The 25,477-nt window shown below is 50.7% G+C and overlaps 1 protein-coding gene across 14 annotated transcripts in view; it reads left to right on the forward strand.

Annotated features, from left to right (window-relative positions):
* Positions 1-25,477, forward strand: part of PAX8 (paired box 8) — a 59,442-nt gene that overhangs the window by 12,259 nt on the left and 21,706 nt on the right. For 8 of the 14 annotated variants that reach the window (XR_008289454.1, XM_053200899.1, XM_053200897.1 and 5 more), the window contains exons 2-6: positions 2,163-2,315; positions 20,799-20,964; positions 23,398-23,598; positions 24,933-25,021; positions 25,334-25,459. Coding sequence is in view for 13 of the 14 variants with exons in the window: in XM_053200899.1 (XP_053056874.1) it covers positions 2,261-2,315; positions 20,799-20,964; positions 23,398-23,598; positions 24,933-25,021; positions 25,334-25,459 (637 nt within the window). In the remaining variant the exon portion in view is untranslated. Of the gene's footprint in view, positions 1-2,162; positions 2,316-20,771; positions 20,965-23,397; positions 23,599-24,932; positions 25,022-25,333; positions 25,460-25,477 lie in introns of all 14 variants that reach the window. The other 6 variants (XM_053200900.1, XM_053200902.1, XM_053200905.1 and 3 more) reach the window with 3 other exon arrangements.

Consider the following 25,477-nt stretch of genomic DNA (forward strand, 5'->3'; position numbering starts at 1 on the left):
TTTTATCTCCTGGTTGAGCGTCCCACTTAGGCTCAGGTCATCATCTCCGGTTTGTGGGTTTGTGAGTTTGAGCCCCTAGTCGGGCTCTGTGCTGACAGCTTGGAGCCTGAGCCTGCTTCAGATTCTGTGTCTCCCCTCTCTCTGCCTCTCCAATGCTCATGCTGTGTCTCTCTCTGTCTCTCAATAATAAATAAAAAGTTAAAAAAAAAATTGAAAAAAAATTTTTATCTCCTGGGTGCCTGGCTGTCCTGCCCTAGTCCCCTATATATGATTCACACACCCACATACACCCGTACACATGTGGGCAACATATGCTCCCACACATACACATAGGAAGCCCTTGCTCTCAGACACCCCAAGGAAATACAGGCGCCATTGCTGAGTCCCGACTGAGTCCACAATTGCTGAGAAGCACCAATAATAGACATTGTAGGGAAAGTGAGGTCCAAGATATCCAGAGAATCTGCTCTGTGTGGTGGGTCAGCTCTGGACAATTTAGACATGAGGTCATGGACCTGTGACCTCCCCGTTCTTGTAACCTATGGTTTGAGATCTGAGCAGAGGAACTCCACTGTCCAGCCACGCCCTCCTGTCTGGGCCCCCACTTAAGTGATGGGACATAGGTGGTCATGGGGACCCCACAGAGACCTTATTTTCAAATGAGACCAAAAGACAGTCATTCGCATGGGCCACTCGTTGGGCCAATGTCAGGGCCACTAGCAGTGCTCTGTCCCTGGGATTCATGGTGGCTCTTCCCAGATGAGGACAGAGTTACTGAGCAGGTGGGCAACAGCAGCAGGACTTGCTTATTCTAGAGATCTGGCCTCTTGGTCCCCTGGTGGCTGAGCACTGTCACTGGAGGGCTCCGACCTCTGCTCAGACCATGAGAATATCCTGTCAAATCTTCTGCCCCGATCAGAACTCCCTGGCAGCTCGGTGCCCTGAGCCACTCTGTCCTGGCCCTGCAGCCCTATGAACACACATGCCCCTGTTCACTAAAATGTGCAGGGGCCACGTGAGTGTGCACCTCGATCTCACGGACGCACAACGCCTGCTGCAGCACCTGCATGAGCTGATTATCACAAACAATACGGCGTCATCATGAATGCTTTGTACATTTGATCCACAAATATTTGTATAACCTTCATAAATCAGTGATTCTCAAACAGTGTTTCCCTGCAGAGCGGGCAGACGCGTTCACTGGTATAATGCAACTGAGCAAGGGTGGCAGGAGAAAGTGCATTGGTGGACAAACCACCTTCGAGTTCAAGGTGTAATTTTTTTTCCGTTTAGTGGCACAACGTCGTACGTTCCTTAGGATCTGGGATTGAGTTCGCAGCACACTATACTTTTTGCTACGTGGAGCTTGCCATGTGGTCACGCCCTCGGTGGACGTGTGTGTGATCTTCCAGGTGCCCTGTCTCCTGACAAATATCAGAACAGCTAGTGTTGATGTGAGGCTGGAGTTGCCTGATGTCCGCGTGGTGGGTGCAGCACCCCAATTCCGTGAAATCGAAAGATGCACATTCCTGTGTGGGAAGGCATTTCCATCACAGAGGATTTGCACTGCCACCATCAAGGAAGGAGCCCTGTGGGAACACCTGGGTGGCTCAGTCGGTTGAGTGTCTGACTTTGCTCGGGTCATGATCTCGTGGTTCATGAGTTCGAGCCCTGCATCCTTCTCACTGTCAGTGCATCCTCTGTCCCCTGTCTGCCCCTCCCCCCCCAACACTGTCTCAAAAAAAAAAACATTAAAAGGAAGGGAGAAAGGAAGGAAGGAAGGAAGGAAGGAAGGAAGGAAGGAAGGAAGAAGCCATGTCCCTGGGCCCCCACCTCTCCCTTTTACTTTCTCAACAAGCCCCCTGCTCTCCAGGAATATGATATTTGGCACACACGTGCCAGTCATTTAAGGGACCCAGTGGCTTTGCACCAGAGTAAGGACACTTGCCCACACAGCTTTTTCAAGTTGCCCCTCTGTCTCGCTCTCTGCTGCCCTGGAGCATCCCTAGGGCTGCTCCTGTGACATCTCTCCTTGAGATTTCTTCAGAAGCTCCCATCACCCCTACACCTTCCATCCCAGCCACCTGTCTTTGTCAGCTCAGGCTGTTACAATACAGTGCCATGCACTGGGTGCCGAAACAACAGATATTTATTTCTCACAGTTCTGGAGGCTGAGAGTATGAGATCAGAATACCAACATGGAGTCTGGTGAGGATGCTCTTTCTGGCTTGTAGACTGAGACGTCACACTGTATCCTCACATGGCCTTTACTTGGTTCCTGTGCTTGGAGAGAGAAGGATCTGGTGTCTTTTCTGGTAAGAATAAGCGTTATTATAAGCTCTAATTATAAGCACTGATCCCATCATAAGGGTCCACCCGTGGGGTGCCTGGGTGGCTCCGTTGGTTGGGCGACTGAGGTCATGATCTTGCCATTCAGAGCTTGAGTCCCACATTAGGCTCCATGCTGACAGCTCAGAGCCTGGAGCCTGCTTCAGATTCTGTGTCTCCCTCTCTCTCTGTCCCTCCCCCACTCATGCTCTGTCTCTCTCTATCAAAAATAAACATTGAAAAATTAAACAAAAAAAATAAGGGTCCACCCGCATGACCTCATCTAACCCTAATTACCTCCCGAAGGCCCCACCTCCAAATACCACCACACTGGGGATTAGGGCTTCAACGTATGAATTTGAGCCGGGGGGGGGGGGGGGGGGTAGGGACACAACATTTAACCCATGACACCAGCCATAGAAATCATCATCTACTTTTTCCTCTTTCTCAGATTCACAAACCACATGGCCCACCACTCTCTAGAGATGCTTCTCTTCCCAACCTCTAATGCCCTGAGACTGTCCCCTCTCCTCCTGGCCTATTTCTCTCCTAAGTGGGTGCCCAGTCTGGCCCCTGGGCCTGGATCACCTGAGGGTATACTCTAGCTCCTAAAGAAGCATCCAGGGTCCCTCTACTCTCTGCCTCTGACGCCCCGCATGCCTGCACTTGCCTGGCAGTGCCCTGCACAGGTCTCTGACCACACACCCTGCCCCCCCCCCTCCCGTAGCCCACGCTTAGCTACTCCGGGGTCCTGTGACACACCTCACCCTCTCACCCAATCATTCATCCCCTGGCCACATAAACCTTGAGCTCTAACTCCAAATTGTCTCAAAGGACATTTGTACTCTATCTTTAAGTTTAACGAGTGAACATGCATGGAACCCTTCAGTAGGTTCTGGCCTTTGGGGTTGCAGAACTCAAGACACCTGGCCTCCGCCTTCTTGCTGACATTCTAGAGAGAATGGAAACAAATTGGACTTTCAGCCACAAGCCAGGAGAGAAAGGAAAAACCTCAGTCCAGATAGACACAAAATGCTGAGCCCGTGGGAGAGGAGGATATACGGGGCAATGATCGGGGCAGGGGTGGGAGCCTGCGCCGAGGCAGGGGCAGGATTCCATCAGAGGACTCTGGGAGGGACCAGCAGGAGCAGAGATGTGGAGTCTTAGGTGTGTGTGCAGCCGGCAGGGACCAGAGTCAGCTCTGGGCAAAGGATACAGCAACAGAACGTCAGCTGGGATTTATAGGGGGCTTTGACCAGAGAGGCCAGGCTAAGGTGTTGTTGATACAACCCTGCTGTCAGGGTCAGGAAGCCTGGGCCAAGTGCACTCCATGTACATGTTTGGGAGTGTTTTACTCACCGTGCATGAAAACTTGCATCCTCTCCTGGCTTGACTTCACACTTCCCTTGTTGATTTTCGTAGTCCCTTTAGCTCTCTTGCTGGAGCCACATACCTATTTTATCCTCTTTGGGCTTTGTGGTATTTTTATTAAGGGGAACAGCTTGGCAATAATCTGTGACAGCTAGATGATTCGCATTACCAGAATGTTCTGAGTTCTCTCCTCTCCCATCCCTGTTCCAGAGTATCTTAGCCTGGTGATTTTCCAAAATAATCTTAGAGTCCTGTTTGTGCTTCCTTTTCATCCAATCATTAACAGGCATTTGTGGGCAAACCGCTGGTATACAGTTTGAGAACATTCTATCCCACTTCGCTGACACTGTTTCCCACAACTTCCATATGCAAACCCATGTTCCAGCCAACTAGTCTTTGTTTCCAAAACACATCGTGTGCAGTTCCACCTCTGTGCATTTGCCCATGCGATGGCAGCTGCCTGGAACATCATCCCTACTCCTACCCTTTAGACAAGGTCCCACCCACATTCCACTTCCCTAACCCGACCCTTTCTGCCCCCCTCATTAGTGACCCTCTGGTCTGTCTCCCCACTGCACTCGCCTCCGAGCTAGGCAAGAGCGAGAACTCTTTGTTCTCTCTACATCCCTAGCACTTGGACATAAAATCCTGTATCAAACGAGGGCTCTGAAAATGCCTATGATGGTAGTTTTTTTTTTAAGCTTATTTATGTATTTTGAGAGAGAGAGAGAGAGAGAGAGAGAGAGAGAGAGAGAGAGAATGAGTGGGGGAGGGACAGAGACAGAGGGAGAGAGAGAATCCCAAGCAGGCTCCAAGAAGTCATCACAGAGCCTGACATGACTCTATCTCACAAACCACGAGATCATGACCTGAGCTGAAATCAAGAGTCAGATGCTTAACCAGCTGAGCCACCCAGGCACCCCGATGATGGTAATTTTGACATAATCCTCCAATAGCATGTTTTTGTTTTGGAGTTGACCTACCTCGTACATTTGAGCTTAGCGAATAAAGCTTTCCCCACACGAAGCGCACTTGGCCCTTTCACACGATATTGCCGCAGGCCCCCGATGGGGGCTGTTGAGGTTGGGCCGCAGTGACCCCTGGAAATAGCAAGTATTGGCAGGCTTGGGCAAGACTGGCCCAACAGGGGTCCTTCCTCGTGGATGTTGGGCACCAGCTTGGCAGGGCGGATGGCCAGATTTAGGGCCATCTGTAAGGACCAAAGCTTACAAGATTCTCTAGGCTATGAATTAAGTGCCCCAAACTCCTCTGGCACATAGGAGATATATGCTAGATGCTTAGTAAATATTCACTAAATGAAATGACCATTTAAAAAATCTGCTTTATACAACTGTTTCTCAAAGGTAGTCTTCACTCCAGCATCAGAAGCTCCCGGGGCTCTATTAACAGATGTAGGGCCCTGGAGTCTGCACCCATCACAGGTGCCCAGTGATTCTGCTGTGGATCAGCTTTTGAGAACCACAGATCCATAGTCAGCCCACCAAGGCCCAGCCAGAGGTCTTTCACAGGTAGAGACTGTCAAGCCAGCCTGCTGGGGAGACAGCCCTTCTTCCTGTACAACAGCCCTGCCTCACCGAGATTTCCCATCTGGCTGTGGGCAAGAGTGGATCAGACTGACATACAGTCTCAAGTCTGCTCTTAGCTGGCTGTGCACAAGCCAGTGCACACACTAGCCCCACCTCTCTCACAGAGTTATGAAAACCCATCTCCGATAAAAACCAAGGCCCGATTGATATTTATTAAATTTAATTAAATTTAAGAATCACTTATTTGCCAACACTTTGAAAGGGCACTGCAAATGTTAGGTGAGTCCATAACCAACCCTTAAAGTCAATCCCGAAGGTTCTTGAAAGAGGGAGAAGCCTGGAGGTCCTGATTGACTGGGGGTTGGGGGGGGTACCCAGCCTGGCTGGGTAAGAGTGATTGACACCTACATGGAGGCTTTGTTATGCTGATGTTGACATTAAAGAAGAATTTGCCCCATGATAGAAGGATCAGGAATGGAGACCACAATGGTGGCTCTGTAGGAACCATAGTGAAGACAAGAGGAGAGGGGCACATAGAGAGGATCAGATGTTAGAAAGTGCTCTCTGCCTGACTGAGCCTGCCTTATATTGTGAAGTCACTTGGAGAGGCAGCCCAATATCCCAGGAGAGTAGCCCAAGGACGCCTCCCTGAACCTGCTGGATCCAGTTCAGAGCTAGAACCCTGTTGATCTGTGCATTCGTTTGCTGGGGCTGCCGTAACAAAGTACCACAAACTGGGGGGCTGAAATAACAGAAAGTTGTTGTCTCACGGCTCTGGAGGCTGGAAGTCTGAGATCAAGATGCTGGCAGGATTGGTTCCTTCTGTGGGCTGTGAGGGGGAGTCTGTTTTTCATGCCCCTCCCCCAGCTTCCCGTGGCTTGCTGGCCATCTTTGGTGTTCTTTGTCTTGTGGCAACATAACTTCAGTCTTCGCATGGCATTCTCCCTGCGTCGTCACTGTGTGCCCAAATTTCCCTTTTCTTAAGGACGCAGTCGTGTTGGATTAGGACCCACCCTAATGACCTCATGCTGATCATTTGCAAAGACCTTATTTCCAAATAAGGTCACATTCTGAGGTACTGGGGGTTAGGACTTCAACATATGAGTTTTGAGGGGACACAGTTCAACACATAACAATCTGAGTGTTGCAGGTTGGTGATCTGGGTCAGCCCTCCACCCAGCCCTGAATGGACCCTTGGCTGCTTTAGGTCCAAATGACACCAGCTGTAGAAGCATCTGTTGGGACTGACAGAAGAGGAGGAGAAACCAATATGGGTTCTCTAGAACTTTTCTTGTGGTGTCCACCCCAGTGCTCCCACAGAGGAGAGGACTCTGCTTCATAAACCCGGAACCTGCAGACAAGACCCTTGAGTCTGGGTTCACCACATAAGCAAATAAAAATGACAAATGAATAAGCTGGTAAGAGGAGCAGAAATGTTTTTCAGGGTATGCTGAGATTCAGAACACATTCTGCCCAATCCCCACACTTTTCTTCCTCCTCTGTCTGCCAAGCTGGCCCCAGCCAAGGTGCTGCCCAGGTCCAAAAGGGCCTCCTGGAGGGTGGAACCAACAGGGATTTGGGTCAGAAAACCTGAGTCTTGACTGTGCCATGAAGTGAGTCTGTGACATTAGACGGGTCACCTCCCCTTCCTGGCCAAGAACGCTCTAGAAGGGCCTACAACTCTGGCATTAAGATACTGCCCATGGCCACCTCCATAGTCAGTCAGCCAGAGCGTCTCTCTTTGTCATCATGCAGGTCACGTGGCAGACCAGGAGGCCCACTGTGTGCCACTTTCCCTCATCTTCCTACAGGTGGCCTCAGGGCCACCCACTGATAGCTTCCTGTGTGGAAAAGTTGCCCAACGTCCCACCACAGAGCTCTCTGTGCACACCCTCCCGGGGGTGTCTGACCTCTGCTCCCAGGCCTGAGGGCATTCCTGGAGTGGCAGCTGTTGGATTGGGAGGACAATAAAGATCATTTGCTGCCTTCAGACCAGATGAGGAAACTGAGGCACAGCCAGGTAGGGTCACAGAGTGGGTGGAACCCAGGTCTCAGCACCCCTGTTCCCTCCCCTGAAACCATAACCTGCAGGCTGAGTCTACCTCTGCCTGTCCCCTCCTGGTTCCTTATGCAGCCGTGAGTGTGGCTTCTAGAGTGTGTAATCCACTTTGCTATGGTGCCAGGGGGGCTGGCTATGGTTCTGGGGGCCCAGCTGCCATCAGGTGTGGAAAACACAGATACACGGTTTTGTCACACATTTTGCTCGGTGTATCGGGCTCAAAAACGCGGTTCCTCTTCATTTGTTCCTACCTGTTTTGCTCCACAGGACGGCCAGGCTCCCCTTCTTCCCCTTCCCACCCCAGCCCTGAGGGCTCTGCACCTGCACACACACACACACACACACACACACACACACACACACACACATCCCTTCCAACTGCCTCAAGTTCAGACCAAAGCTCACCCTTTCCAGCCACCTCCTTGCTGAGCTTGTCAGCCACCTCTTATCTTAATTAAGACCTCAGAAGCATAGAATCCCCGTTAGAGAGAATCTCCAAGGTCATTTAGTTCAACCCTCTAGGTGAGGCAAAATTTCCCGCTTCTCTTCTTCACGTGATTTCACTTCTATTCAAGATGTCCTTCGAACCTGTGGCCTCTCAGTCACTGCAGTTACCCCACCTGCCGGCCGCTGCTTCCTTCCCCCCTCCTTCTGCCTCTCCCTCTCCCTCTGCCACCAAGTCCTCCCTTGTTCACCAGGGGTCCTTCAAGCTACCTGGCCTCTTCCTCCCTTCCCCACCTCTGGGTGATTTTTAAGTCAATGTCCACAACACCCACATTTATAACATTATAACTTTGAGCTATAGAACCTGGCCGAACGTTACATAACATATGTCCTCAGGATGTGAATTATTGATGATTCATCCTCATACACACACACACACACACACACACACACACACACACATGTGCACACCCCCCACCATAGATATTCCACAGGCTTGTCGAAAGAATTGAAGGAGATGTGCATGTGAACGGATTTTAAAATTTTAAGGTTCTATAACGTGTCAGGGATTATTAACTTGTAAGTTTCTCAAGGGCAAGAACTGTGTCTTCTATGCAGAAACCATCTCCCCACACACATCCAGCCTGGAATATTATTAGACTTAGAGGGGGTACTCATTGAATTGAAATCTAACGAACTGAAAATTGCTTTAACATAGACCCATATTTTAAAAAACAACATTAATATCCCCAGGCCTCTGACCCCAGGGAGGGTGATAGAAAGGTGGGGCACAGTGATTTGTGTGGCTGCTGGGCTTCTAAGTACATGACCAGGGCGTGCTGGCATTGTCACCTCTCAGGTCTCCCTGCCCCCCCCCCCCCAGATGCAGAGGCCCGAGACCTTTCTCCTATAGCCCCTGGTGTGTCACTTCCGGAGAGTCTGGAGACATCTAAACTCAGTGAGAAGGGCTGAGAAGAATGACCTCTAATCAACCTCCAGCCAGCACTGGAGGTCCACTGAAGCCTCTGACCAGAACTTTATGTTCAATCAATTAGTTAATGCTTTCAATAAGCATGTATTGAGCATCTAATGAGTGGATATAAACTCTGGGCAATCATCAGAGGAACTTTTTAAAATACAGATTTAGGGACACCATGGCAAGAGAGTCTGGTTGAACTGACCAGAAGTAGAAAGTTTCCAAATGCCCTAGGTGATTCCAACATGCAACCAGGTGGGAGCATGGCTGTCCCCCTACAAGGCAAGCTTATATGGCCAGATAGGACACTGCACCTGCCTTCAAGGAGCTAGGCATCTAGCTATGCAGACAAAGCATCGACCCCGAGAGAGGCCTAATGAGATTCAGATAAGGGGCCATGGATAGGGGCAGTCGAGGATGGGGGAAGATAGGGGATAGTGGAGGTCCCTGACAGCTGTCCCTGACAGCTGGTCCAGGAAGGCTTCTATCTGGGGGAACGTGAGTGCAAGGTGAAGATTAGCCACCCCAAATTCACATCCTCAGAGAGGAGGCTACACCTCTTCTGGGAGAGGAGGCAGCGTGCCTCTAGTTGGAGAACCAAGGAAGGAGGAGAAATGGTACCCAACCTTAATCACAGCGACAAAGTGGCCCATCCACTGTGTGGCTTACCGATGTAATGTGTGGATCTGAGAAAGCTTGCAGAGGCTTCCAGAAATCTCTGAGACAGCCCCAGTGGGGAGCCTAGCCAGGGAAGCCTCGGGTTTGGTGACCCTTCAGAACAGCCCGTGTTTTCCCACGTGCCTCCAGCTCCCCAGCTCCTGAGTTCCAGGCATCCTGACTGCCTTCAGGACAGGGCAGGGCCTCACGTCAAGTGGGACTTTTCTTAGGAAGCTTAAGGGTCTATTGACATTTACAGCAGCTCCATCGTCTGGAAATCCATGCACTGGGGCCCTTCCTGGGAGGGAGGTGACAGGGTTAATCTAAGGGCTGGGGGAGGCGGAGAAAGGCCTTGAAACACACGGTGAAGCCAACCAGATTAATAGAGGAAGAGAGAGGGGGGTAGACCATTAGGAAGACAAAGAGAAAATCATGCTGGAGCAATAGAAAGGGAAATCTAATATCAACTAGGGAAAAATAAATGGAGATTAGGGCAAACAAATTAGCTTTAATGGGTTCAATGCTAATACAAGAATAACAGCCGAGCTGCGAATGCCTTTGAGGGGAAGATGGGATAAAGAACCTGAGCAGTCATGCAGGCAATAAAGATGATGCAGGGAGGGGGTCGGCCAAAGGAGCGCAGAGGCAGAAAGAAGGGAACACTCAGGGTGAATGGGCAGGGGAGAGGTGGTGGGAGGGCTCTGTCATCTTTGACGGGACCAAGGGACTGGGACAGGGAAAGGGCTGGGAGGAAACGAGAATGGGAGGCGCAGGGGCAGTCAGCAAGGGCTGGAAATAAAGGAAAGGAAGGCAATCAAAAGAGAGGGCAGAAGGATCAAACCCAGAGCAGGAAAGACTGGGCACAAAGGCAGTGGCAAAGCATGGAAATAGAGTGCAGGATTAACATGAAGAGTACGAGGAAATAGAACTGAATTAGGTTAGGGGCGCCTGGGTGGCTCAGTCGGTTAAATATCCAACTCTTGGTTTCGGCTCAGGTCACGATCTCATGGTTTCATGGGTTCAAGCCCCGCGTGGGGCTCCGTACTGGCAGTGTGGAACCTGCTTGGGATTCTCCCTCTCTCTCTCTCTCTCCTCTCTCTCTTCACCTCCCCCACTCATGCTGTCCCTGTCTCTCTCAAAATAAATAAATAAACTTTAAAAAATTTTTTTTAAAAAAAGAACCAAATTATGACTAAAGAAAATTATAAAAAAGGAAAGATTAGGGCCTCAACGAAATGAAAACCTGAGAAGGATCCTGAAGTGTGTTTTGGAACGTACCCCTGTTTGGTAGGTGATGTGAAGACACTGTGGCTCTTAGAGAAGGGGCTGACTGTTCTGGAACCACCCCGTGCTGCCAGGGGTGGGGCCGGGGGTGGATGGGCCGAGCAGCACCTGGAGGCCCTATGCCCGAGTCTCAGTTCTGCCCCTTTGTAATGATGCAGCCTTGGGCAAGTTCCACAGGGCCTCTGCTCCTCACCTCCTCATCTGTAGAATGGGGACAATGTGCTACCTACCTCAAAGGTTGTCATGGGAGCTAATGAAAAGGTGCACTTAGAGTAAGTACCTCCTGCAGATGGGCTCTTAGTATTATTCCTAAGCATTGACTAATGGGGGAAGGAGGTTGAATCCTGAAAATAGCCCTTGCTTCCTTCCTCCTTCCCCTCTTTCCTCTTCTTTAAGTCCAACACTGGCAAGATACCAAATTTGTCTCTTTCCCAGCTGGAGACTAATCCAGGGGAGACCTCTTTCCCCACCCTTTGTCTCCCTCCCTCTGCCCCTCCCAGCCCTCTCTCCCTGTTGAGGAGGAAAGAATAGTGCTAAACCCTCCCACCCTCTGGGCTGATCTAAGGCAGAGCTTCTAAGGGAGCCAAACTTCTTATCCCATTGTTCCTAAGGGCCTGCGGGGACCCTCAAATTTACCGGAATGACGGGATGAGAGAAGCTGGGAGCTGGAGCTTGTCCTCATGGCCTCCCAACCTGGAGACCTCTTGGGCTTCGTTAAAGTGCACAGAGGCACAAGAGGGACAGAGCCCAATGGACCAGGAGAATAAATCAACATGGACAAGCCCAAGAATCTATGAATAACCATCTCAGCAGGGGCTCCAGGAGCGGGGAAGCCAGAGCTTGGATTATTCCCTGTCCCTTAGGGCATTCCAGAAACTTCCAAGAGCAAGATAATGACCAGGCCAGAATAGGCCTCTTCCCTTTCTTTCCCCTAGGAGCAGTGACTCCTTTCTGCAGTTACCACCTCAGGGTTACCTCAGTGTTTCTTTGTGCTCTGTTTACAGCCCTCCAGCAGCCAGATAAGCAAGCTCCTACACTGAAGCATCTCTTCGGAAATACCTAAGGACAGGTCTTCTGACTAGACACTGACTGATAATGCTACTTAATGTCAGAGAGGTCTGAGGAAACAGGATTCCAGGACTGGCTTGGTCGTGTCCTTGGCCTTGAACACAGAGCACAGTGCTGAGCTTCTTGGCACTGAGACCTGGGACACCAGTTTCTTTCTTTCTTTTTTTTTTTTTTTTAACGTTTATTTATTTTTGAGACAGAGAGAGACAAAGCATGAACGGGGGAGGGGCAGAGAGAGAGGGAGACACAGAATCGGAAGCAGGCTTCAGGCTCTGAGCCAGCAGCCCAGGGCCCGACGCGGGGCTCGAACTCACGGACCGCGAGATCGTGACCTGAGCTGAAGTCGGATGCTCAACCGACTGAGCCACCCAGGCGCCCCACCAGTTTCTTTTTTAACAACTGGATCCTGTTAGACGTAAAAGGGCGTCACTGCCCAGCAGCTCTGAGCCAGAAACTTCTCCTCAAGTGTGCCTCTGACTCTGGGGTGTCCAGGTCCCAGGAGGGGTAGCTGTTGACAAGACACAGCGGTCATCCCTAGCCCGAGCTCTCTCTTGTGGCTCCTTCCCTCGGTGCGCACTTTAGTCTCCCCACGAGAGCCGTAAACCCCGTGAGGGTCACTCTGTGTAGGTGTCCCCGCATCTTTCTCCATAGGCCCTCCAAGGCCGGAGTTAGAAGGAAAAGGCTTCTCACCTTGGAGCCTGCAGGCCCGCCTTGGTGACAGTCTCCCATGGGAGTGACAGGGAGCTCCTGCAGACCAAATAGGCTGTAAGTGAGCCATGACAAGTGCCCACACATTTCATGCTGACGTCAAAGGCTTGATGTAAAGGAAGGCCTCTGTGTTCATCCCATGGCTCCTACAGGAGGGCAAATTTCTCTTTTCCTGGACTGTGATATCTGGACCCCTTTTAAAATAGCTCGTGTCTAAGAGAATATGACTTTGCAAGACAGAATTCTGCTTAGCGCAAAGAATGTGTGGGCTTCACTAAGCTTGTTTGGTGCCTGTTTACTTTCCTTCCTGTCCCTCTGTCCCTCTGTCCTTCCCTCCCTTCCTTCCTTCCTTCCCTTCCTCCCTTCCACCCTCCTTCCTTTCATCTCTCTCTCCCCTCCTTCTTTCTTTCCTTCCTTCCTTCCTTCTTCCCTCTCTTTCCTTTGTTTCTTCTTTCCCTCCCTCTTTCCTTCCTTTCTTCCAATAATTAGCCAGCATTTATTGAGTGCCCACTGTGCACCAAGCATTATACTAGATATTAGTGCTTCAGAGATATAAAAAAATCATCCCTCATGGGGCACAGTCTATGTAGCAGGACACAGCCAGTATAAATAGATGCATATTCTGCCACGTGTAGTGGTAGAGACTATGTCCTGACATGTTTAAAAGGAAGGACCAGGGGTGCCTGGGTGGCTCAGTCAGTTAAGCGTCCGACTTTGGCTCAGGTCATGATCTCGCGGTCCGTGAGTTCGAGCCCCGCATCGGGTCTGTGCTGACAGCTCAGAGCCTGGAGCCTGTTTCAGATTCTGTGTCTCCCTCTCTCTGACCCTCCCCCGTTCATGCGCTGTCTCTCTCTGTCTCAAAAATAAATAAACGTTAAAAAAAATGTTTAAAAAAAAAAAAAAAGGAAGGACCAGAGACAACAGGCAGGAAAGGCAGGGAGACTTCCTGGAGGAGGTAGCTTCCTGAAGTGACTCAAGGTATGCGTACAAATCAATCAGGAGACGGTTAGGAAAGGCCACTCCAGGCATGGAGGACGGCACAAACAAGGACACGGGAGGATTTGGATGCTATGAAAGAACAGCACGCAATTCCGCACTGCTGGGTCATCAGAAATAAGGCTCAGGCAGGTAGGAATCGAGGCTGGAGAGGAGAGGTGAGCCAGGGTCAGCTCACATGGACCTTGTCCTCCAGATTTAGTAGCTTAGACGTCACCCATAGGAGATGGGACCACACCCCAGCGGGTTTCTTCAATACCGGGGGGCACACGGTCAGACTCAGGTTTTAGATGGGTTGCTCCCCACAAAAGGCCATGTGTGCATACTGAGAGCAAAGACCAGTGAGTCCAGGGGACTAGTTAACCCCTACCTTTGTCTCAGATTATACATCACTTAGAGAGATTGTCTTTGGTCACCTGGAACTAATTCTATGTCTCACCCTCCACCCCCTTATTCTTTAATACTGTACCCTATTGTGTCCTTCTTAGCACTATCCTAGCAAGAATTATCCATTTGTTTATGCGTTTACTTTTTAAATATCTACCTATTTCTAGACTAGGGGCTCCATGAGATCAGGCATCAATTCTATATGATCAGTCCCAGTAAAGTGCCTGGCATGTGGTAGGTACTCAATGAATACACGTTGAATGGATAAATGAATATTTGGATGTGTGAACACTGGGAATGGCTAAGCAGGTACTGGTTAGGTAAATATTTAAGAGGTAAAAATGTCATGGCTGAGTGAGTCCTCCCTATGAGCAGAAGGGAAGAAACTAAAGACCATTAGTTCTTTCATGTGGCACATATTAATTGAACACCTAATACCATTTAATAATGAACAAAACAGACACGGTCCCGCCCTCATGGAGCTTTCGATCTGGTGGGAGAAGACAGTCACTACTCCTGTATATAATCATGCAAATGAATGTGAAATTAAAATTTGAATGACTGCATTGCAAGAAAGATAAACGATGTCATGGACGGTGTCTAACCACAGGCCCTAACCTACTCTGCAGGGTAAAGCAAAGCCACCTGGATGAAGTGACTTTGTGCTAACCTATACAGGATGGGCAGGAATTAACCAGATAAGAGGGGAAGAGGTTCCCTCAGGCAGAGGGAACCGTGTGTGCAAAAGCCCCAAGGCAGAAGGACGCACTGGTAGCTCTAAGGTCACACGGAAGCCAATGAGGGAGGGCACGGTGCACATTGTGGTTGAGGGTGGTGGGAGATGAAGCCAAAGGCAGGCTCTGTGCTTGTATGGCAGCTGGTGCTTTTACTGACCAAGACAACACTAGAGAGGACGCTCTTTATCACCCAACAGGAGATTTCCAGTAGGAAATTGGATATAAAAGGAAGGGGAAAGTTCTGGGCTGGAGATCCCAGAGATGCCCATGGGGCCATCAGTACATGGGTACAATGAGAGTGGGCGTGTGATCACCAAGGATGATGGTGTAAAGTGGGTGAAGCACTGGGGTTTGAGAAAAGCCTGAAAAAAAAAATATATATATATACATATATAATAGAACAAATGAGAGAAGAGAGCCCAGTAAAGGGAAACAAAAGCAGGTCTGAAGGTATAAGAAACCAGGAGACAGCATTGTCACAGAAACTTCTTTAAGGGGGAGAACCTAGCACGGAACCACTCGCCATCCATCCAGTACCGAGTTTGAGCACACGCTAAGCTGGAGGCACACAGTGAGTTGACCACCGACTAGCAAGGAAGGAAATGAAAGAAATAGGAACAGCAAGTATGACTACTTCTCGAGAAGTCTGGTTGAAAACAATCATCAGAAAACATTTCATAGTCAACGGGGGGAATATTGGGGGGACGGGGAGGGGTTGGGGAAGCAGCATAGAAGAATGTAATTGAGTTTGTAGGTCCAGCGAAAGACCTAGTAGAAAGGGAGAGGTAAGTAACACAAAAGAAAAGTGAGGAGGGGCGCCTGGTGGCTCAGTCAGTTAACCATCCAACTCGATTTCGGCTCAGGTCATGCTCTCGTGGTTTGCGAGTTCGAGTCCCACATCGGGCTCTGCGCTGACAGTGCGGAGCCTGCTTGGGATTCTCTCTCTCCCTCTCTCTCTGCCCCTCCCCCCCGTCTCTCAAAATAAATAAACTTAAAAAAAAAAAAAAGAAATGTGAGGCTAATTTATGGAGTAGGGTTCCAGAACGGGTAGAAGGGCGAGGCATCAATGCGAAATGAATGAGAAGTAGAAGCAATAGCTTTACCTAGCTACTGTCTCTGCCCCAGTCAGTTAGCCTTGGGGAGAGAAGTGCAAGGCACAGACACGAAGGCCATGCAGCAAGACGGGGCTAAAGCCAGATGCGGAAGGCTGTCTCTCAGCATGCCCACCCCTTTTGGGCTAGTCTAAGTCCTAATGTGCCCAGGGAACCCATAACCATGGATGCCAGTGCAATCCGATGTGCAGACTTGGGGTGCAAGATGGAACAAGAGGTTGGAACACTAGGTTTCTGTGGTCCTGGAACACTTCCTTTAGGAATGGTTTGAGGCCCTGGCCTTTATTCCAGAAAGGCACCAGGCCAAGGGGAGCAGCTGGGAGGTTGCAGTGGGTGACCACAGGCCCGGCGAGCGTGCTGGGGAGGGACACCACCACCGGGCTAAGTATGGCAGAGCCCAGTTAGCATCGGCAAGGCTGTTCCTCCATGGAAGGGGAGTAGGCATGCTTGATCTAAAGGACATCCCAAGGCAGCCACAAGCCCCTCCCGCTATAGTCCTACCAAGGGTCAAACTTCCACCTTGACACCCTTTGGAGATAAAGCAAAAATCCCCGGGGAGTTACATGGAAATTCTCCCAGAACAACACATTGCACCAGTGTCGCTCTGGGACCGGGCAGAGGCCTGAGGAATGAGACAGAAAGAAAGAGGAGAGTATTGGAGTCTGCCATTTAGAGATCCCACAGTGGAGAGTCAGTGCGATGTGACCATCACAACAGCCCCACACGTTTGAAAAGCATTTTTCGTGTCTCATGTATATACTGAAGCATTAATTCGACTTTTATGGCAGGTGCCAGGTAGACAAAGACAGCAAAGGTCCTGGCCTTGAGGAGGGCCCTTTGGAATATAAATAAAGAGACTTATCAGTGCCCTCAGTGACATGACAGAGACTTGTATAAAGGACTATGGGCCCAGGAAAATTCTCCATGTGTCTTAAAGTTCTGGGATTGGTACACATAACAAGAATTTTAAGCGATGAGTGTCTCTCTTTTCCTCCTACTGTTCCTGTTCCTTAGAGCTCTATACGGAGTGAAGAAATTACCAAAGAAAATCCTAATGCCTTCTTGAATGGCACTTTTCCATAGTATACACTTCCGGACAGCAGGCTTCATCTGGGGTTTTGCAAGGATCAAAACCCCTCAGTGTCGAAACCCCTCAATTTCCTTCTGTGGCCCTGGGAAAGTCAGCATCCCCTTGTCTGAGGGCCTTCACACTCAGAACCTGCTTGTGTCCGGCCAAGCAGTCTTGTCTTCCTCTACCATACCCACCCATGACGCTCCAGACCATGCAAAGGGCCTTTGCTTAGGAAGCTTCCAACCTCTTTCGGGTTCACACCTTCCCACTAGTCCAACCAGGAGCTCCCACTCATTCCCGGCTTCCGGCCTCAAAGCCCACCTCATCCACAGCTGCATGGAAAGGTGGTCAGCACGGTGGGCGGCCCAGCCCATCCCGGTGCAGGAAGGAAGGCTGCACCCACCTCTGGGCATTTGGTGGTGACTCACCCAAAGGACTCCACTCCCCCACACCGGACATAGGAAGGACAAAAGTCCTTCCATTACGGGGACTCAGCTCAACACCTCAAACCATACGGGCCATCTCCATCTTCTGTTACCTCCCTGCTACCTGCCTGTCCTACACCACAGTAAATGTCTTCCAGTGCCTTGAGAGCACCAAGACCTTGTGCATGGATTTATTTTCCTGTGGATACTTCTTCACCTGGTTACCTCCTGGTCATTCCTCCCTGCAACTTCCATCTGACCACTTATGGGCTCCCCTAACACCTGAACTTACCTTTTTCAAGAAACTTCTCCCTCACCATGGTGATTCCCAATTATGTGACTGCATCCCCCAAAGATTGTAAGTTCCTTGAGGGCCCGGTTTCCTGTCCTATTCAAGATGGCATCCTCAGTGCTCTGTACCTGAGCCGTGGTAGGCACTTCATACGTACGCGTTGAGATAAAAAGAAATGAAAATTTTAACATACAAATAATATGAATTATTATTCTTAGAAGGTAGGGCTGAGGTGGTAGATGTACAAATATTTAGTTTCTCTCAGTTTTCTTTCCCTGCCATTGTCCAACCTAAACCAGTGGTTTGCAACGTGTGGTCCCAGACAAGCAGTATCGGCAGCATCTGGGAACTTCGTAGAAACAAATTCATGGTTCCATCCTCGACCCGCTGCTTCAGAAACTCAGGGCACTGTGCTCATCAGCCTGTGTTTTTAAAAGTTCCCAAAGTGATTCTGATGCAAGCTTAAGTGTGTGAACCACTGCCTCAGTCCTAGGTCCAAGCTTGGGACATAACATTCAACCATGTGAATATTACAAATTAGAAAAACATTACACTTCTATCAAGATTTCCATCAAACCAAATACTCCTACACCCTCATTTCCACATCTTCTTACAGCACTTGTTATGGGTCAGCATGAGACACAGGAAGAAGTTTCATTCAATGGATGAGAACAGTAGTGCTGAAAAAAAAACCTACCAACTTTCTCAAATGATAAAAGTAAAAACAGACAGAGTCGATGCAAGAATCTGGCCCAAAGCTCCTTGTACAGCAACACAAGTCACTCAGAAGCCACTAAAATAAAATAAAGCACCAGAGCATTTATAGTTTAGGGGCCAGAGGTAGGAGAACACCTTCCATTTCACACTGATGCTGGATGATCCAATAAATAAGCCTTCAGGAGGGTTCCTGAGGGCTTAGGTCTCTAAGAATCCTGATCAGCCCTTCAGGAAGATTTAGGACAATAGCCCATACAGCTTCAACAGAGAAACAGATAGGGCTGATATATTTTTTTTTAAGGCACCATATCCAATTCAGGTCACCCCCAAAATGGCGCTTGGTTTTTTCAACTTCTACCTTTCTAGGGGTGAAGAACTCCACCTTCAGGAAAACTTGCTTCCAGATATAGAGGCTCTAGCCCCCACCACCAAACACCTGAACCTTGGTAGATGACGTGGCAGATCGAAGTTCTGGAAAATGGGGACAAAGCTGGACAGTTCACGGTCTTGTCTGCGTTTGGGTGGCTGTCTGGCGCCCCCTTGTGTTCAGTGTCTGGACCCAAACGAGCCAAAAGACCATAAGGATGGACGAATGAGGATCAAGTGGCTAAGCCATTCTCCAAGAATGGCCTGTAGCCATGAGAAGCTAGCCGCATGGGCTCAGGAGAGGGTCATCTGGGATGTCCTCCCAGCCCTGGTGGGAAAGCACTCGCTGGGACAAGCTGCCTAGCAGAGCACAGGTGGAAATTGTGCTCCAGCTCACCCAGTTGCCTCCACCAGGGAGATGGATCACTGTGTCCCTCCTGCTGGGTATTTGGCCAGCAGGCTTTTTCCTCCTGACTTATTGCCCAGGCCAGAGGCTTATAGCCTCTTTTTTTTTTTTTTTCTTTTAAGAGAAATTGACTATTTTGCTGAAGTCAGCTTGGGCCCCTGAGGGGACATTGCAAGGCAGTTCTGAATGTGCTAAGTCAGTGGGCGATAATGGGCACTGTGTGCTCTGAGAGGCGCTTCCCACCCTTGGCCGTAAATAGTCCTTAACGGGCTCACACAGAAGGCTTGGCACTGGCTCTTCCTCCTTGCCTGCTCGCTCCCCCTGACGCCCACCCCTCAAGCTCCACCATCCCAGCCATATCACCAAATCATGCCCCAGTGTGGAAAGATCTCCTTCATGCCCAGACCATGGCACCTTCAGTGCAGTCCCGCAGGGGCAATGCCAAGCTTCCAGGGTCGGTTCTGGACTCAACACAAGTGCAGGACTCAACCCAAGAAGCACTGATGGGAGCCTTAATCTTTAGCTAGAGCCTGGTTGCTCCTCAAACGGGCTGAGTCACCTAAGTCATAAATCAGGTCACTGAAACTCTCCAAGCCCCAGTCTCTTCATCAGCAAAAGGGATATTTCAGCCCTGGAATTAGTCCAAGCTGGTCTAGGGATTTTAGAGAGTTGAGAAGGTTGGTAAGTCTAATAGACAAGCACTTTCTTACCTTTAAGCCTTTCACGTGCTGTTCCCACTGCCTGGAACAGTTTTCTCCCTTCACTCCTTCACTTGGCTAACACCTCTTTATGTTCAGTCAAAGTTCAGACTTCTCCAGGAACCCTTCTATGGTCCCCTAAGCCTGGGCTTGGTCCCCTTCAGTGGTTCCCATAACTCCCTACTTGGGCCCCATCCCAGCAGTGGTCACGTGGTCTGGTAATTGGCTATTTGTTGGTCTGGGCCCTCACTTTAGTAAACCCCGTGAAACAAGAACAGAGATCACATCTGTCTTATTCACCTGGGCATCTGCAGGGCCTGGCACATAGTAGGCACTCGATACATACATTGGAACAGGTAGAAGGGCTCAGAATGAAACACAGGCGGGGGCCAGAGGGCAGAGGGCAAGTCGGGAAGGCAGCTAAGGAACATGCACACGCGTCCACGGCTTGTCCACGTTCTGCACAACTGCCTGCAGCCTGACATAGTCCTGGGCCCCCGGGAATGGATGGCAGGGAGTTCTCTGCCAGTCCTGTTAGTCCTCTGGCCCATAAAGAAGAAACCACGGGGTCACTCACTCGGGCCAGGAGCCCACACACAGGGCCTGGGCCCGCTCTGCCCTGGCTCAAGCAGAGAAGCTCTGCTTCGGTTCACTTGTGTTTGTGTTTCTCAGTGCAATTGTGCTTACAAAATCTGGCTCTGACAAATGTAAAGACCACTGAATGCCCTCATCTGATAGATAAGGAACGGGGAGCCAAAGAGGAGAGGGGACTTGCTCCAACATCACACAGCTCAGTGTCAGAGTAGGAAGACTCTGCATCTCCAACCCCTTTCAGAGGGAGGGAAGAAGGTGGTGGGGTTGGCATTCAGAGAGGAGGGCTGAGGGTCTCAGAGGAGCCTGCGCAGGTCCAAGAGGTGCCCAGACTGCAGCGCACCCCTCTGTGGCATCATACACCACCCCCCAATGGGAGCTGGCCTCCCTCTGCAATGGGAAACAGGGGGCATTGCATCAGGAGAACCCGAGGGCACGATGGTTAGAGTTCACGTGCACGGTCTCTCATGCACAGAAGCACCCACACCCGGGCTAATTCCCACCCACCCGCCCTGCCTGGCCCCTGACAGCTGTTCCTGGGACTACTGTCTTCTTAGGCCACGGAGGGCTGAATCAGCTAGGAGGGGCCTTTGTGAACGGCAGACCCCTGCCTGAAGTGGTGCGTCAGCGCATCGTGGACCTGGCCCACCAGGGCGTGAGACCCTGCGACATCTCCCGCCAGCTCCGAGTCAGCCATGGCTGTGTCAGCAAGATCCTTGGCAGGTAAGCACAAAATTCACCACACGCCACCGTCCCTGCAGGGCTTGCCTTCTGCGGCCCACCTCGCAGCCACCCTCCCTTCCCCCAGGGGACTCGGGTCCATTCCCGATGTCCAGCCTTGGTCCCCGGGACCTGAACAGTGTGATGGCACTTCTGGGCCTCCCCCTTATGCACTGCTCTTCTTCTGTTATTTTGCTGCCCTTTCTTCTTCTTTGTCCACTTCTCCTTCCTTTTGTTTCTCCCTCCCACTTTTCTCCTTTGTCTCATGTCTTATTTTTATAGGCTTCTCTACTCCTAAAGCAGGAGCATCTTCCCCAAAGCACCCCACCCCCACCCCCGCCAACCGCTGAGACCAAAGGAAATGGAGCCACCAGGGAGGGGCACATGATCAGAGGTGGCTCCTGCGGCCTAAGCCCCCCATGAGGGATGTCTGAGTGTGCTTCTCAAACTGGTAACTCCCAGAGCAACGGCAGCAGAAGCATCAGGGGGTCCTGATGAGAGGCAGCTCCTAAGGCCTGGTCCAGACCTACATATAAATCACAGCATCCACTCTGGAAGCCAGGCCTGGGTGCTGTGATTTTTATGAGATGACCAGGTAACACGAATGAACACTAACCACAGAGCAGTGGCTCACAGCCGCAGCTGCACGTTAGAGTCACCTGGGGAAAAGTAATTAAAAAAAAAAAAAATATATATATATATATATATATGTCTCGGCCCCAGCCCACACCAATTAAAGCAGAACTTTAGGAGAATGGGCCCAAGTTTTCGTACAGTGCTAAGGCTCCATCAAGTGATTCCAACTTTCTGAAGCCGGAGTTGAGGACCACTGACCCAAAGGTTCAGGTGGAACCAGGAGCAGCAAAGCCCTGCTTCTGGATTGACATAGCACAGTCTGGAGAGCCACTCCCAAAATGCCCCTGCACTGGGGGACTTGGGGCCTTGCATCAGTTCAATGTACCTGTCTCCCTCACCCAACCGATAAGTGGATTCAAGAAGAAGAGCACCTGAGTGACTCAGTCAGTTAAGTGTCTGACTTCGGCTCAGGTCATGATCTCGTAGTTCATGAGTTCGAGCCCCGCGTCGGGCTCCGTGCTGACAGCTCAGAGCCTGGAGCCTGCTTCAGGTTCTGTGTCCCCCTCTCTCTCCGCCCCATCCCTGCTTGTGCTCTGTCTCTCTCTGTCTTCCAAAAATGAAGAAACATTAAAAAAAAAAAATTTTTTTTTAACGGATTCAAGTGGAGTTCTGGTTTAAAGAGGCAAAGAGCCCTGAACTGTAACTGAACTGTGGAGAGCCCTGGCTTCCTACCGAAGCTGTCAGGGTGGCATGTGCTCTGTGGCTAGGGTCAGGAGAGGGCTTCCCAGGGTGGGCTGGGGTGCCCCAGAGAGATGAGCCCTGGAAGGCTGTGACAGGCAAGCGGAGTTTTAAAGAACCAGATTTTATTTCATTGTAGAAGAAACCACAGAGTTTCCACAACAAGGAGGGCAAAGCTATCCTGACCTAAGTCTCTGATCCGCCAAAGCAGCTAGTTGGGTGCTCAGAGGAGAGGAGAAGTGGACAGCCTGGGAGAGTGAGCTTGGCTTATGGGGCTGGATGTGGCCAGGGATCCAGGACAGGCTGGTATTCCAGAGTCCATGAGAAGCAGCTTCAACATGAACCATGTAACCTGGTAGAAAACCAGTGGCCAGCCAGGGGGAAGGGAGGGGAGCAAAGGTGAACCAGCCAGACCGAGGCAGAGGGCCCAACGATCCAAGCTGGCTTCCTGGGGAGGGTAAAGCCAGGATGGCCAAGAACAGTGAGTCATGCTTTAACTAAGAAAAGCTGGATAGAGGGGCACCTGGGTGGGTCAGTCTGTTGAGCGTCTGACTTTGGCTCAGGTCATGATCTCATGGCTCGTGAGTTCGAGCCCCGCATCGGGTTCTGTGCTGACAGCTCACAGCGCCCTGCTCTGTGTCTCCCTCTCTCTCTGCCCCCACCCCCACTTGTGCCCTGTCTCTCTTTCTCTCTCTCAAAAATAAATAAAAACATTAAAAAGAAAGAAAGAAAAGCCGGATAGAGAAACCCACCACTGTGAACTTGTATGTACACACGCAGCATGGGCATCACAATTTCCTTTCTAAGAAGGGAAATCTTTTGTTCTCCACAGGTGGCTCTTGCAGGAGCTCAGACACAAGACACTGGCCTGAGGGAAAAAGAGAGAAGCCAGGTGTCCAGGGTGAGGTCTTTAGCAGAGTTCAGCAGCAGCATAAACCTACCCATGCAAGGGAAACAGATAGTGCCAGGAACATCAAGTGTTTGAGGCCAGCCCTGGGGGGGTGCGTTTTAGCTCCCAAACCCCTCCCAGAAGCTTTGGAGAGGAATGAGAGTCTCTGGCTAAGTCCCGGCTGGAAGACCCCACCTGCTTATTGGGTAATTCTTTGGGGTTCTCTATTGGAGTAGGTACTACGAGACTGGCAGCATCCGGCCTGGAGTGATAGGGGGCTCCAAGCCCAAGGTGGCCACCCCCAAGGTGGTGGAGAAGATTGGAGACTACAAGCGTCAGAACCCTACCATGTTTGCCTGGGAGATCCGAGACCGGCTCCTGGCTGAGGGGGTCTGCGACAATGACACTGTGCCCAGTGTCAGCTCCATCAATAGGTAAGAGGGACACAGTAGCCGGGGGCCAAGGCACCTGGGCTTTGGGGGAATCATGACAGAGACCTGAAGAAGGGCCTGGCTTGGGTAGAGGGGAGCCTGAGGAGGGGCCTACTGCTGAAGAATTAAGCAGGAAGCCCCCCAGCCTCCGGGCAGACATCACACCTCCCCACTGCTAGGAGACATTTCTGCCCCCACCCCACCCCACCCTGGGTTGTACTTTCCACAGTTTCCTTCCTCACACGCTACATCCTTTTTTATTCAATGAAAGAATCTTGAATTGATCCTTTCTTGGGCCACATGACCCCTAACCCGGCCCTCATTCAAGCATTCACCCCATTGTTTAGTCATTCAATTATTCACTCACTACCTCAATCATTTCCTCACTCACTCATTCATGTATGTGTGATTCACTCGATTTATGTGCTAGGCCCTGGACACACACAATCCTTGTCCTTGTGGAGCTTACAGTCTAGGGGGAAGACAGACACTAATCAAGTACTAATCAAGTGCCCACACAAACAATTGTATAAGTGCACTGTAAGTCCTCCTGAGGAGAGAAACATGCGGGTATGTGAGCTAGCATAAAGCGACTTGGTTTAGGAAGGTATGAAAAGATGTCCCTGAGTAAGAACGATGAGTAAGAGTTAAATAAGTGAAAAGGGGAGCCAAAGGAGCCTTGAGGCAGCACATGCAAAGGACCTGTGGCTCATAGATCTTAGACAAGAAGCTGAAAGAAAGCCAGCAGATAGACGGGGAACATGGGGTAGGCTGAGGTGGAAAGGTCAGCAAAGACTGCCTTTTAGAGGCGGGTGGCCATGTCACATATTCTTACCTGTGACCTATACGAAACTTGGCAGACTTTAAGCAGGAGGCTGACTGGCATCTCAAAAAGTCCACTCTAGCTACAATCGGGAGAATCGAGTAGAAAGGGTCAAGAGCAGATAGGGGCAGGCCAGGGAGCGATCCCGGAGGGAGAGACTTGGTAGTGGCATGCACTAAGTTGCTGACAGTGAGATGCAGAGAGGGGTCAACAGCAGAGAGGTTTACAAGGTCAAACCCACTGAACCTCATGATGGGCTTGAGAGAAGAGGGAAGGAGGCAGACGTGAACTCCGCCTGTATCTCTGCCTTGAGTGACCAATGGAACTGATCATGAAACGGGAAAACTGGGAAGGACCAGGTGTGAGGAGTAAGGCCATGCATTTGATTGTAGCAGGTTGTAATCGAGGTGCCTTTAAGATACCCAGGTGGGCTCTCAAAAAGGCACAGATCCAGGCCAGCGTGAGTCCTGTTTCCTCCTCTTCTCTCTAATAGCCTTTCTTGTCTTCCTTACAGGATCATCCGGACCAAAGTGCAGCAACCATTCAACCTCCCCATGGACAGCTGCGTGGCCACCAAGTCCCTGAGCCCGGGACACACGCTGAGTGAGTGCTGACCTGCAGGCACACTCAGCCTCGCACACCCATACCCATCAGCAAAAACAGTCACACACACACACACACACACACACACACACACACACACACGCCTGTGCGGACTGAGCCCTTCCACCAACAAAGCCTTGCTGGGTCCCGGGGAAGATGCACTGACATACTTAGGGGTGGAAACATTTCCGGCAGCCTTGATCCAAGAACCCCCACTCCAGTGGGCCCCCTGTCTCCCCCATGGTGGCAGTGGGGGCTCCCAAGGGTGTCACCCGCATGTGCTGACCCTCTCCCTTTCCCCCCCCACTGCAGTCCCCAGCTCAGCTGTAACGCCCCCAGAGTCACCCCAGTCAGACTCTCTGGGCTCCACCTACTCCATCAACGGGCTCCTGGGGATTGCTCAGCCTGGCAGCGACAGCAAGAGGAAAATGGACGACAGTGAGTGTTGGGGAGCCA

This window comes from Acinonyx jubatus, chromosome A3 (genome assembly GCF_027475565.1).
Source record: "Acinonyx jubatus isolate Ajub_Pintada_27869175 chromosome A3, VMU_Ajub_asm_v1.0, whole genome shotgun sequence".
Lineage (NCBI taxonomy): Eukaryota > Metazoa > Chordata > Mammalia > Carnivora > Felidae > Acinonyx > Acinonyx jubatus.